Source organism: Asparagus officinalis, chromosome 8 (genome assembly GCF_001876935.1).
Source record: "Asparagus officinalis chromosome 8, Aspof.V1, whole genome shotgun sequence".
Classification (NCBI taxonomy): Eukaryota; Viridiplantae; Streptophyta; class Magnoliopsida; order Asparagales; family Asparagaceae; genus Asparagus; species Asparagus officinalis.
Genome location: NC_033801.1, coordinates 5318769 through 5332607, shown reverse-complemented (window position 1 = coordinate 5332607; position 13839 = coordinate 5318769). Strand labels below are relative to the sequence as shown.

Below are 13839 nucleotides of genomic sequence, written 5' to 3'. Positions count from 1 at the left end.
ACTTTCAACATAAGATCCAGAAGGGCGCGGGTTCGATTTGATTGTTTTAAATCCCCAACAACTGGTATAAAAGCTTCGTTCAAGCAATTTGTGTGAGAGATGACAGAAGAAAGCAAATAAAATATCGAGAAGTTTGACGGTTCAAACTTCACCTACTAGAAGTCGCAGATGGAGGACTATCTGTACTAGAAGAACTTGTATAGCCCATTGATGGGCAAATCTAAAGGAAAGAAGAAAGAGGAGTCAAACAAGGACCGAGAGATACTGGATAGGAAGGCCCTGGGGCAAATCCGGTTGTCTCTCACCAAAATAGTCACCCATAACATATTGAAGGAGAAGACGACGGTGGGATTTATGGAAGCGCTTGCGAAGATGTATGAGCAACCATCTGCCACAAATAAGGTGCATCTCGTCAAAACCCTCTTCAACCTCAAGATGACAGAAGGACGGTCATTCACGATGCACCTCAGCGAGTTCAACACGATTGTCTCTTGGCTATCTTCATCACCACCATTCTGAGGTTGTACTACACTGTGATCTGAAACCAAGCAACATTCTTCTTGATAAAGAAATGACTGCACACGTTAGCAACTTTGGCATTGCGAAACTATTGACTGCTGATAACAGAAGTGTAACCTCAGCTTGCATGGCATGCACCATTGGCTACATTGCTCTAGATAATTGAAATTACAAGCTTTAACCTGAAATTTAATCAAATTACATATGATTTAAACCAATTCTTTATGTCTGTGGAATAGAGTATGTCAGGCGCCAGCCAACTTTAAAAAGAAAGAAAGCAGCCACCTACTTTGAAATTTTGAAAAGAAAATAAAAATGACGGGCCCCACAGCATAGTAAAATATTAATATTTTATTGTGCATGGTGTTTTCCACAAAACTATAAATAGGCTCTAAATCCTTAAGGAAATCTCATCCCAGAAAAAACTTCTTATATAGAAGAGAGAGAAAAAATAGAGAGAGGAGTATCTCCTTGTAAAGAGAGATCGTAACTCCAAAGTTTTCTCCTCATAGTAAATTCTTCTATCCTTGTCCGTGGACATAGGCAATCAAGTGTCGAACCACGTAAATCTATGTGTCCATCTTTTTATCTTTACTTTCACTACTATTACTGCGACCCTGCTCTATTGGGCCCTGGGTTTGTCCCAACAGAGTATACATCAACCGGTAGAGTCTCACAAAGGCATATGTTTAATTTCACTGGGGAATCAAGCTTGCCAACAATAGGTATGCGATGCAAATCATACCGGCCTGTTTGATACTGTAGAGACTGCAATCTCTTGAAAGATGAGAAAGGAAATGATTGTTTATCTTCTATAATGGAGTTGGGCATTATCTGTTCAAGTGGCTTACCTAAACAAAGGCTTGCTATGAAAGATGTGGTTCCAAAGTTGCGGAGGATCAAGATGGAGGAGTATATGTCCGCGTATTGTATTGTTTAGAACTTTGACAAATGTATTACAAATGTGCTTATTTACATAAAGGTTTCTTACTAGTTATTTCAAGAATAACATTTGTATTATGAGGTAATGAAGCAATTGTGAGAAACATATTATATAATTTTTATTTACTAGATTTTGTTGATAATGTATGGTCTTCTTTATATTTTCCTACTCTTTGCCATTGGTAGGCACACAGCATAATGAGCTTATTTCCACTGGACAAGTAGCTCGTGAGCTGCTTAAGCTTGATCAGGTGGCAATCGTTAACATTTTATTCTATTGATGGTGGAAAATGTAACGCCCCGCCCCGGAATCTCGGAGTCGGTGCGCTACTAGATCTGATGGACTGACCTCACAAACCACCACAAGTCTTTTCAGTATGTTTTGTCCTCACTCACGCGCTCCCTGGAAAACTTCCCGGGGGGTCATCCATCCTAGAATTTCTCCAGGCCAAGCACGCTTAACTTTGGAGTTTCTAGGAGTTGGGTTCCCGAAAAGAAGATGCATCTTGGTGGTATGAGTATTCCAATCAAATCTATCAATACTAATCACATCACCCTCTCAAGGGTTAGGGTATTACAGAAAAGGCACAGATCGACAAAGATGAGACTAGAGAAAAAGGTAATGCACTATCTTTGATTTATTCTTCTCATTTACTGCTAATATTGCAGTATTTTTTTTTCTTTTTTTTCTTTTCTTTTTTTGGTCTCCGAATGATATCTGTTCTGCTCAAGGTGACGTGTATGAGATTTTAATTTAGAAAATGCTGACAGCAGTAGGAGGATTGTAAACAATTGATTGGATTGTTTAGTTCTACTTTGCTTCATTATCTTCCAGATTTCACGTACGGGAGCCTGAGCCTGTGTTTGATTCGATTGAAAATGGAATAAAAGAAAAGAAAAGAGACGACATAGTAAAAATTTCCTCTGTCTGGACTCTGGTTAGAAAGAGAGAGAAAAAGAAAACAGAAAAGAGACGACATAGTAAAAATTTCCTCTGTCTGGACTCTGGTTAGAAAGAGAGAGAAAAAGAAAACGAAAATGAGGGAATCCAAAGAGGAAAAACTCTGTCTGGACTCTGGTTAGAAAGAGAGAGAAAAAGAAAACGAAAATGAGGGAATCCAAAGAGGAAAAATGGTTGAAATTTCAGTTTCGTTTTCTTCCCGTGAACCCAGCGAAAACGACCCAAAAAGAAAAAAAATACAAAAAACAAAAACAAAAAACAAAACAAAAGTCATGGCGGAGACGAAGATATGATGTGGGCTCCATCTTGTGGAGAAAATGGATTGAAGGGCTGAACCAACATATGATGTGTGTCTTTTTAAGTGAAAAAAAAGCTCATTTTCTTGAGTAGTAAAATGTAAAAAATCATATTGCAGTCAATTTAAAAAAAATCATATTTAATCCAGATAGCAATTACTTTTATATTTCGACTACAATAACAACCAGTCGTTTGTTTTTGAGATCTGCTATTGCATGATTAACTTGTTGTTTCAGTGGCACAATTTGGTCTAAGTGCAGACTATTCAAGTCCAAATAAGCAAGGACACAATTTTTTTTCTCCTTCCTAATATTAATATTTTTAATCCGAATAGGGAATCTGTTAATATTTGATTCATCCTCACGGGATCTTTATATCAAGGGACATGTTTCAATCGTGGAAAATATTCTGATGTACGTAGTGTTAGGATTCACCCCAATAATAACGCCTCGAACGGAGACTTAATCACAAAATAAAGGCACAAAATTCAACACAGAGTACTCACAGATATACGTGGTTCACCCCTTCGGAGCTACTCCACGGTGCAACGACGACGCCAAATTCTTTTATATCCCAAAAGAATTGATCCAAGAGAACACCCTCTCTTGATCAGATACACTCCAAGAACTCTCACAAACTCTCTCTTTGTTTTCTCTTACTCTTCTATAAGAGGAGTTGTTTCTGGGATGAGATTTCCTTAAGAGTTTAGGGCCCTATTTATAGTGTTTGAGAAACACTATGCACAAATAAAATATTATTAGTGCAACGACGACGCCAAATTCTTTAATATCCCAAAAGAATTGATCCAAGAGAACACCCTCTCTTGATCAGATACACTCCAAGAACTCTCACAAACTCTCTCTTTGTTTTCTCTTACTCTTCTATAAGAGGAGTTGTTTCTGGGATGAGATTTCCTTAAGAGTTTAGGGCCCTATTTATAGTGTTTGAGAAAACACTATGCACAAATATAATATTATCTGTGGGACCCGCCACTAATAATAAAATATTTGTGGGACCCACATCCTTTATAAATTCTCAACAATGGCTGCCACCGAATTTGATTTTTCTTCTTGTGGGGCCCGCCTTTGTGGGCCCCACTTTTGTTTTCATGTTGGCTGGGTCAAAAAGGTTGGGCGCCTGACAATCTCCCACTTGAAGATTTGATTGAATGTCGATCATATCTTCACACCACTCTTGGTTGCATCATCCGGATGTCATGTATCTTTGGCGTCTTGCACGGCCCTCAACATTCTCAACGGAGGCCATATGAGGCTGCACACAGCCTCACCTTCTCGAGTGGAACTGGCTTGGTCAGCATATCGGCTGGATTGTACCTCGTATCAATCTTCACAAGCTTGAACTCGTTCCTGCTTTGCCATCTCCGTATGGCATGGTGCTTCACATCAACATGCTTGGTCCGAGCATGGAATGCGTCGTTCTCTGACAAGTGAATGGCACTCTGACTGTCGCAGTGGATGAAGTATTTCTCAAAGCTTACTCCAAGCTCGAGAAGAAAAGCCTTCAACCATAGCAACTCCTTTGCTGCCTCTGCTGCAGACACGTACTCGGCTTCGGTTGTCGACAAAGCCACAGTATCCTGTAACTTGGATCTCCAACTTATCGCTCCACCACCCAAGATGAAGATGTAGCCGCTCGTACTCCTTCTCGAGTCTAATATCCCCGGCATAGTCTGCGCATCACAAAAGCCCTCTAGCTGCCAATCTGCCCCGCCATACTCAAGACAACGGTTCGACGAGCTTCTCAAGTAGCGTAGAAGCCACTTGACCGCCACCCAGTGATGCTTCCCTGGATTGCTCATGAAGCGGCTCACAACTCCCACTCCTTGTGGCAATATCTGGCTCTGTGCACACACATCGCATACATCAAACTCCCGACGACAGATGGCATATGGTATCGTTTGCCCATGAACTCGTGCTCTTCTGTAGTCTCTGGTTGTGTCTTCGATAGCTTGAAATGACTTGCAAACGGCGAGCCCACCGGTTTAGCTTTCTCCATGCCAAACTTTTCAAGAATCTTTCTCAATGTAGGCCTTTCTGAGACAACCTCAGCTCCGTGCTGATCTGTCTCTGATGATCCTCATCCCCAGAATCTGTTTGCTGGACCCAGATCCTTCATCTCGAAGCACTCGGAGAGACGCCCCTTGAGTTCCTCAATGCGGGGCAAGTCGGGCCTGCAATCAACATGTCATCAACATAAATCAAGAGTATTACATAGGATTCGTCATAATCTCTTGATGAAGCAGCAGTGGTCTGTGTCACATTTGAGAAAACCGTTCTCCTCCATAAAGTTTTTCGAACTTCATGTACCACTGTCGCGGAGCTTGCTTCAGCCATACAAGCTCTTGCGTTAGCGACACACGAGGCCCTTCCCTGCTCGCTCTCTGAAGCCACTGCTCGTTGATGCATATAGATTTCTTCCTCAGATCCCATGAAGGAATGTCGTCTTCAATCCATTCTGTTCTAGTGGAGATCTCGAACTGCCTACAATGTCAGCACAGTTCGGATCGTGGTCAACTTTGACGACGGGAGCGAAAACGTCAGATAATCAATCCCTGCTTTTTGTTCATAGCCCTTCATCTACAAGGCCTCGCCTTTGTAGCGTCTCCGTCCATCGGCTTCATCCTTGACCGAATATATCACACGAATTGTGAAGTGCCTTTCGCCCTCGTGGAAGCTTTACAAGCTCCCAAGTCCCATTCTTCATCAAGGACTTCATTTCTTCCTCCATGGCAGACTCCCACTCGCCCCGAGCTTTGTCGGTCTGCTGTACCTCCTCATAGCTCTCTGGCTCACCATTGTTAGTCAGGAGAAGGTAATTCATTGTGGAAAGGTACCTCTCTGGCACCCTTGGATTTCTTGGAGCTTTGCGAATTGCGATCGGCAACTCTGCTGGATCCTGCTGCTGTGCATCCCGCATGTTCTCTTGGTCTCTGTCTTCTATGCTGATTGGTATCTCACCTCCGTCCTCACTGTCAGCAATATCTGGAAAAAGAGGGGGAGATAGCTGACTCCCACTCACCTCTTTGGTCTTGTACACCGCATTCTCATGGAATACGACGTTACGATTGCGCACCACCTTGCGCGTATCGTGATCCCAGAAACGGTACCCATACTCATCTCCTCCATAGCCGATGAAAGAGAGCTTCTTTGACTTTGGATCAAGCTTTGATCGGTCTGTAGGATTGGTCATGACATAGGCGTCACAACCAAATATTCGTAAGTTCTCTAGCTTCAGCTTCTTTCCGATCCAAGCCTCTTCAGGCATCCCATAACTGAGAGCCACGGATGGCCCGCGGTTGATCAAGTATGCAGCAGTTGACAGCTTCGGCCCAAAAGCTCTTGGGGCGGATGGCCCGCGGTTGATCAAGTATGCAGCAGTATTGACAGCTTCAGCCCAAAAGCTCTTGGGCAATCCGGAGTGGATCCTCATACTTCTGGCGCGCTCCAAGATAGTGCGATTCATGCGCTCCGCCACTCCGTTGTGCTGAGGTGTGCCTGGGACGGTCTTCAGTCTCCGAATCCCACGGGACGAGCAGAAGTTCTCGAACTCCTGGCTGCAATACTCGCCTCCATTATCAGACTTTAGGCACTTCAGCTTATTGCCTGTTTCGTTCTCCACACAGGCAAGCCACTTCTTGAAGATGATGAATACATCTGACTTGTGCTTCAAGAAGAACACCCACAATTTTCTCGTAGCATCATCAATAAAAGTGACAAAGTAAAGAGAATTTCCAACAGATGGGACTTGCACAGGTCTCCACATGTCCGTGTGTACCAACTCCAATTTCTGCAGATTTAGAGCCGGTCTGATCTTGTTGAAGCTCACCTTCTTTCGTTTGCCTAGGATGCAGTCCTCACAGAAAGTCAGATCGATCTTGTTCAGACCCGGAAGCCTCTCTCCCGCGGCCATAATCTGCATCCCCTTCTCGCTCATGTGGCCAAGTCGTCGATGCCAAGTCATGCCGATGGATGATGATGATGATGCTTGTCCTACGACAAGCAAGTGGTCGATCTTCCCGTTGGCGATGTAGAGAGATCCCTCGTGTTTACCGGGTGCCACCACCAGGACACCTTCTAGCTTCTCTGCTCGAAGGATACTTTGTAACCGAAGTCAGTCAGTTGCCCGACTACATGCCGAACATCATTCAGCGTCAAGGTGGTCCCGCCCTCCATCTTGAGGGTACAATTTCCCTTTCCGGAAACCTTACAAGGTTGATCGTCGCCAAGATAGACTGTCCCCAAGTCCTTCTTCACGAACGATGAAAGCAGCTTTTGTTGTGAGGTTGCATGAAAAGATGCGCCAGAGTCGATGACCCACGCATCACTTTTGTCTTCTAGGGATAGGAGAAGTGCATCCGAATCCGTCTCGTGCATGAGATTGGCTGCACCGTCAGCCCGATCATCCCCTGTTGATGCTGGAACACAAACTCTGCAGTCCCGTGCAAAGTGACCATTCTTTTCGCATCTGAAGTACTTCCCTTCACCGTAACCATTCGGGTTTGGCTCTTTAGACTTCCCTCTGGATTTTGATTGGCCTCGTCGTCCCCTACCCTTCTTCTGTGCACGCCCTCGTGCCTCGACATGCAGAGCACTCCCACTGCTAGAGGCCTCAGCTCCTGAGACTTTGCGGCGAGATTCTTCATCCAGAATTGCCCCAACCACTGTGTCGAGCTTCATCTTGTCATTGCCATTAGCGTTGCTCACCGCCATTACCATATTCTCCCATGAATCTGGTAGACAAGAAAGTAGCAGAAGAGCTTGGATCTCGTTGTCGAACTTTAGATCTACTGCAGCAAGCTGTTGCACCACAGCCTGAAATTCGTTCAAGAAGTCCGTCACGCGAGCTCCTTGCTGCATCTTGAGATTGAATAGCTTCTTCATCAGGTACACCTTATTTGAAGCAGACGGCTTCTCATACAGCGCCTCCAAGGCCTCCATCAACTCCTTGGTGGTGGTCGCATGCGAGACGTTGTAAGTCACATGCTGGTGAAGGTTGAGCCTGATGGTGGCAAGTGCTTTACGATCGAGCACCTTCCACTTATCGTCGTCCATCTTCTCAGGTTTCCCCGCCTCTCCTTGGAGGGGTAGGAAGAGATCCTTCTGGTACAAATAGTCTTCTATTTGCATCCTCCAATACCTAAAATTTTGGCCGCCGAACTTCTCAATTCGAAGTCTGTTGTCTTCAACTGTAGATCCCATGGCGAAAGATTACGTCTTTCCCGTATTCGTCAATAGTACAGTATTCGTGAATAGTACCGTACCCGTGAATAGTACCGTACCCGTGAATAGTACCGTACCCGTGAATAGTACCGTACAAGTGAATAGTACCGTACACGTGAATAGTGTCGTACACGTGAATAGTGCCCAATGCCTTAAAAGAGTAAATATTAATCTAACTTATTTTCTGATGTGGAGGATCCACTTTTAGTGGCAGCCACAGAGCATACGATAAGCAGATATATATACTCTAAGTCAGGCTCTGATACCAGTTGTTAGGATTCACCCCAATAATAACGCCTCGAACGGAGACTTAATCACAAAATAAAGGCACAAAATTCAACACAGAGTACTCACAGATATACGTGGTTCACTCCTTCGGAGCTACTCCACGGTGCAACGACGACGCCAAATTCTTTAATATCCCAAAAGAATTGATCCAAGAGAACACCCTCTCTTGATCAGATACACTCCAAGAACTCTCACAAACTCTCTCTTTGTTTTCTCTTACTCTTCTATAAGAGGAGTTGTTTCTGGGATGAGATTTCCTTAAGAGTTTAGGGCCCTATTTATAGTGTTTGAGAAAACACTATGCACAAATATAATATTATATGTGGGACCCGCCACTAATAATAAAATATTTGTGGGACCCACATCCTTTATAAATTCTCAACAATGGCTGCCACCGAATTTGATTTTTCTTCTTGTGGGGCCCGCCTTTGTGGGCCCCACTTTTGTTTTCATGTTGGCTGGGTCAAAAAGGTTGGGCGCCTGACACGTAGGACAGATGACTTAATTTCTGATGACTTAAGGGGCTGTTTGGTTGGTTTCCTAAAAACCAAGAATAGGAAATGGGAGCATGGAAATCTCTCATTTAACAACTCATCCACCACATCTAATAAAATATTATTTTCATCCACAACATCACTCAACTCATCTCATCTCATATTTAAAAATCACTCACATCATCCAATAAGATTGTGACAACTCACCTCATCTTATTAACATTTTATTTCTTTGTTTTCCTCCTAAAAAGCTAGGAAAATAATTTCCTTAAGTGTGGGTCACATCATAATATAATGACAACTCATCTCATCTCATCTATTTTCTTATTTTTAAGAATGAACCAAACACAAGAAAAAAACATATTATAGGAAATAGATTTCTTATAATACATTTCCTTATTTTTTAGCCAACCAAACAACATCAAAACAAGTTTTCTTAAAAAATCACTCACATCATCCAATAATATGACATCAAAACAAGTTTTCTTAAAAAATCACTCACATCATCCAATAATATGACGACAACTCATCTCATCCCCATCTCCTATTCTTTAATTTCCTTCTTTTTTTTCCAACCAAACAACCTCAAAATAAAATTTCTAAGAAATAGGTTTCCTATTCTTTGATTTCCCTTTTTTTTGGACAAACAAACAGCCCCTAATTTGCAAACGCATGGCCTTGGATAGGACTTTCAAGAGTCCAAGTCTATGTTGACGATGGGTACCAGATTTCCAAACGCAAGGGATGGCGTAGGACGGCAAAGTCCGAGTAAACGTTGGTAGGTGCAAGTGAGAGCAAATCAGCTGGCCTATTTATGTTGAGCATTTTCCCTCGTGAAGGATCAATTTCTTTTATCCTCTATTAATCTTCCTTCACTGGCATCAATGGGGACCTACCAGTCTGTCCTCTTAGTAACGCATCTGATGCTATTATTGTTTACCTCATCATCGGCGGTGAAACATAACAACATTACCGACCTCTCGGCCCTCTTGGCCATCAGAGCCCAGGTCATCGAACGTGATCCAGGCAGCATTCTATCCGCCAACTGGACCACCGATGCCTCCTTTTGCACCTGGATGGGCGTCTCCTGCAGCCGTCGAAGGCAAAGAGTCACTGCTCTCAACATTAGCAACATGCCGCTCTACGGCACCATCCCTCCTCACATCGGCAACCTCTCATTTCTGTCTCTGCTCTGGCTTTCCAATGATGGCTTAGTTGGAACCATTCCTGAATCTCTGGCTCAGCTGCCTCGACTGAAATATCTCGGACTTGATAGTAATCAGCTTTCAGGTTCAGTACCTCCTGCCTTTTTCAACATGTCGTCGCTTCTTGAATTGCATCATGGGAAAAACAGTATTTCAGGGACCCTGCCCTCTAATGATAGCAACTTCCATCCGTTGTTCCCTCCTGTTACGTCTATGTCTTGGAACCAACTCACTGGCAGCATCCCGTCTAGCCTTTGCGGTAGTCGTACTCTTCAAATCCTGAGCTTGAGTTACAACCAGCTAACCGGGAACATCCCGCCCGAGATTGGAAATCTGAAGCAGCTTAATATACTGTATCTTGGAGGTAACAATCTGACGGGTACCATACCATCCTCTTTAGGTAACCTGACTAACCTGTCTAAATTAAGCCTTGGCGGCAGCAGTTTCCATGGGAATATTCCTGAGGAGTTGGGTCGTCTTACGAACCTCGTCGGATTGCAGATTATGGCGTGTGGTGGTATAACTGGTCCCATACCAATTTCCCTTTCAAATTTGTCATCACTCACACACCTTGCACTGAACGATAATAGTCTCACCGGACCAGTGCACTTGCAGTTTGGGAACACGCCTAACCTTTCATACTTGGATCTACGAGGAAACAAACTAACAGGAGGAGCTGACTTCCTTGCATCGCTTTCAAACTGCAGAGGTTTAGAGTTTGTGGCTGTTACTGGAAATGAGCTGGATGGCATTCTTCCACGTACTGTTGGTAATCTTTCAAGGACTCTAACATTGCTTGATGTTGAGGATAATCATTTTAAGGGGAAAATTCCTGTTGAGCTGGGTAACCTGTCTGGATTGACAAAATTATTACTGGGCAATAATGAGCTAGTTGGAACAATACCGTTTGAAATCACAACGCTACAAGGCCTGCAGTACCTAAGTTTGCATAGTAACGAAAACAGTCTTTCTGGATCCATACCTGACTCACTGGATAACATCACCGAACTAGAGAGCTTAATCCTTGCTGCTAACAGGTTATCTTCAGCAATTCCTGAAACTATTGGGAGTCTGACTACTCTACAACTCTTAAATCTTTCACAAAACCTTCTCACTGGATCGCTGCCATTGACATTGTGGAACATGGATTTATATTCATTGGACATATCAGTAAATCAGCTGTCGGGTAACCTTCCAAGTCCTCCAAAGTATCTCGAAATAAATTATTTAGATCTGTCAAATAACTCATTCGACGGGCACATTCCTGAATCATTTGGTAATCTTATTAACCTTGATGTCCTAAATCTTTCTTGCAATAAGCTCTCAGGTGTTATACCCGAGTCCTTAGTCAAAATTCGACATCTCAATGTCCTGAACTTATCTTTCAACAAGTTGGAAGGAAAGATTCCAAATGGCGGTGCCTTTTTAAACGTCAGTGCCGTGTCTTTAGAAGGAAATTCAGCACTATGTGGAGCACCCATATTAGGATTTCCATCTTGTAATCCATTTGATTCAACACATTCTAACTCAGGGAGGCATTTGCTAAGGTATATCCTCCCTGTTATTGCTTCTTCCGGAGTCCTTCTTCTTGGTTTTTGCATCTTATTAAGATTTTGTAGAAGGAGAGCCAAGAATCTAGCCCCTCCTAGCATGCTCTCTCCTACTTACCATAGATTGATCTCATACTACGAGCTTGTTCGTGCCACTGACAACTTCAGCGAGATAAACTTGCTGGGAATGGGTGCATTTGGTTCTGTGTACAGAGGGCTTTTAGATGATGGTCTTGTTGTTGCCATCAAGGTCTTGAAGTTGAAAATTGAAGGAGCTTTGAGGAGTTTTGATGCTGAGTGTCGTGCTTTAAGAATGGTTCGACACAGAAATCTTGTTAGAATCATCAGTGCGTGCTCCAACTTGGATTTCAAGGCACTCGTCCTCCAATTCATGCCTAATGGTAGCCTAGAAAGATGGCTCTACTCCCATAATTACTGCTTGGACCTACTCCAAAGGATTAATATAGTAATCAATGTAGCCTCAGCTCTAGACTATCTTCATCACCACCATTCTGAGGTCATACTACATTGTGATCTGAAACCGAGCAACATTCTTCTTGATGAAGAAATGGTTGCACACGTCAGTGACTTTGGCATTGCAAAACTACTGAGTGGTGTCAGCCGGAGTGTAACTTCAGCAAGCACGGCAGGGACAATTAGCTATATTGCTCCAGGTAAATAAATTTACAAACTTTCACCTCAAATTTAATCCAATCGCAAATGATTTGTATTATTCGTTGTGTTTGTCGTATAGAGTATGCATCAACAGGAAGAGTCTCTACAAAGGGAGATGTCTATAGCTTTGGAATATTGTTGCTAGAAATCTTTACGAGAAAGAAGCCTACTGTGTTAGATCTACATCATAAAACTTGAGATCTAAAACCATATAGCCATGATTAATTCAAAGAGATTAACAAGGATCTAAAAGAGCGGAAGCTTATACCTGAATCAATTGCTTGGTCTTGATTTTGGGTTTTGGATCTTCTAACCTTAGGGTTTCTCTAAAACTGAATTTCTCTCTTAGATGGGGGTGAAGAGAATTAGAGAATGTAGTAACCCTAGATTAGGGACCATAACCCCTTATTTATAGATGTTGTACTTTTGTAATTTAGCCCCTCAATAAATTACAATTACAACCTGGTATCTGCACATATAACCCCATGACTTATTTAAATACCAAATTAACCCAACTTAATTGATCACTTTAGTGGGTTATCCTCAAAGATAGCAATACACATTGATTAATCATATGTGCCCACAAATAGATTTATTAGATTAAATCCAACAATCTCCCACTTGGGCACCATATGATTCCTTAAACTGTGTATAACCTTATGAGCTCAAAAATTGCTATCACTGAAATGGTATTTCCGAACAATCTCGTCCATTGACTATATCAATATAGGATCAAAGCGGCCTTCGTCACATTTATCGTGACTCGACCCATCAATGGTCACATATACCAATACAATCAAATGACATAGATCAATCATGGATGTGCAGCATGAAAATTACATGCAATGTGATCAGTACATGTCTATTTTCAACTGGTCCTCCTTAGTGAGGTCAAAACCAAACATAATGTAACAGAGTGACTTAACTGAAAACTTTATTCTGATCAGACAATACAACCAAACATAAAGCACCACAATTACAAACTCCCACTAAAACATAACGTCCTCAAATAATACCACACCCATATGAGCAGTATGCTCATGAAAGACCTTAGGTGGCTATCCCTTAGTAAGAGGATCAGCTATCATGGAGTTTGTCCCAATGTGCTCTATGGATATCTGTCCACTCTGTACCCTTTCTTTCACAACCAGGAACTTAATATCAATATGTTTTGACTTAATTGAGCTCCTGTTGTTATTGGAATACATTACTGCAGATTTATTGTCACAATATAGCCTTAGTGGTCTTTCAACATTTTCCAAAATGCGCAGTCCCGTGACAAAATTTCGCAGCCATATTCCCTGATTGGATGCCTCATAGCAAGCTACAAATTCTGCTGCCATAGTGGAGGAAGCTACTAGTGTTTGTTTGACACTTTTCCATGATATAGCTCCTCCTGCTAACATATAAATGTAGCCTGATGTAGACTTCCTGCTATCTTGGCATCCAGCAAAATCAGAGTCCGAATACCCAATGACCTCTAATTTCTCTGATTTTCTGTATGTGAGCATGTAATCTTTTGTTTTCTGAAGATACCTCATAACCCTTTTGACTGCTATCCAATGATCCATACCAGGGTTGCTTAAGTATCTGCCTAACATCCCAACAATGTACGCAATATCCGGACGCGTACATACCTGAGCATACATTAGACTTCCTACAGCCGAA

General features: G+C 42.5%; 1 protein-coding gene across 1 annotated transcript; it reads left to right on the top strand.

The window, feature by feature from the left end:
- Nucleotides 9615-12369, top strand: LOC109820744 (probable LRR receptor-like serine/threonine-protein kinase At3g47570). Its single transcript, XM_020386939.1, has 2 exons — nucleotides 9615-12170; nucleotides 12251-12369. The coding sequence occupies exons 1-2, from the start codon at nucleotides 9626-9628 to the stop codon at nucleotides 12367-12369; spliced, it is 2664 nt and encodes an 887-aa protein (XP_020242528.1). The 5' UTR covers nucleotides 9615-9625.

Coding starts and splice junctions, on each gene's coding strand:
- LOC109820744 (XM_020386939.1), top strand. CDS start 9,626: ATGGGGACCTACCAGTCTGTCCTCTTAGTAACGCATCTGATGCTATTA. Junction 12,171..12,250: donor AATTAGCTATATTGCTCCAG/GTAAATAAATTT, acceptor TTTGTCGTATAG/AGTATGCATCAACAGGAAGA.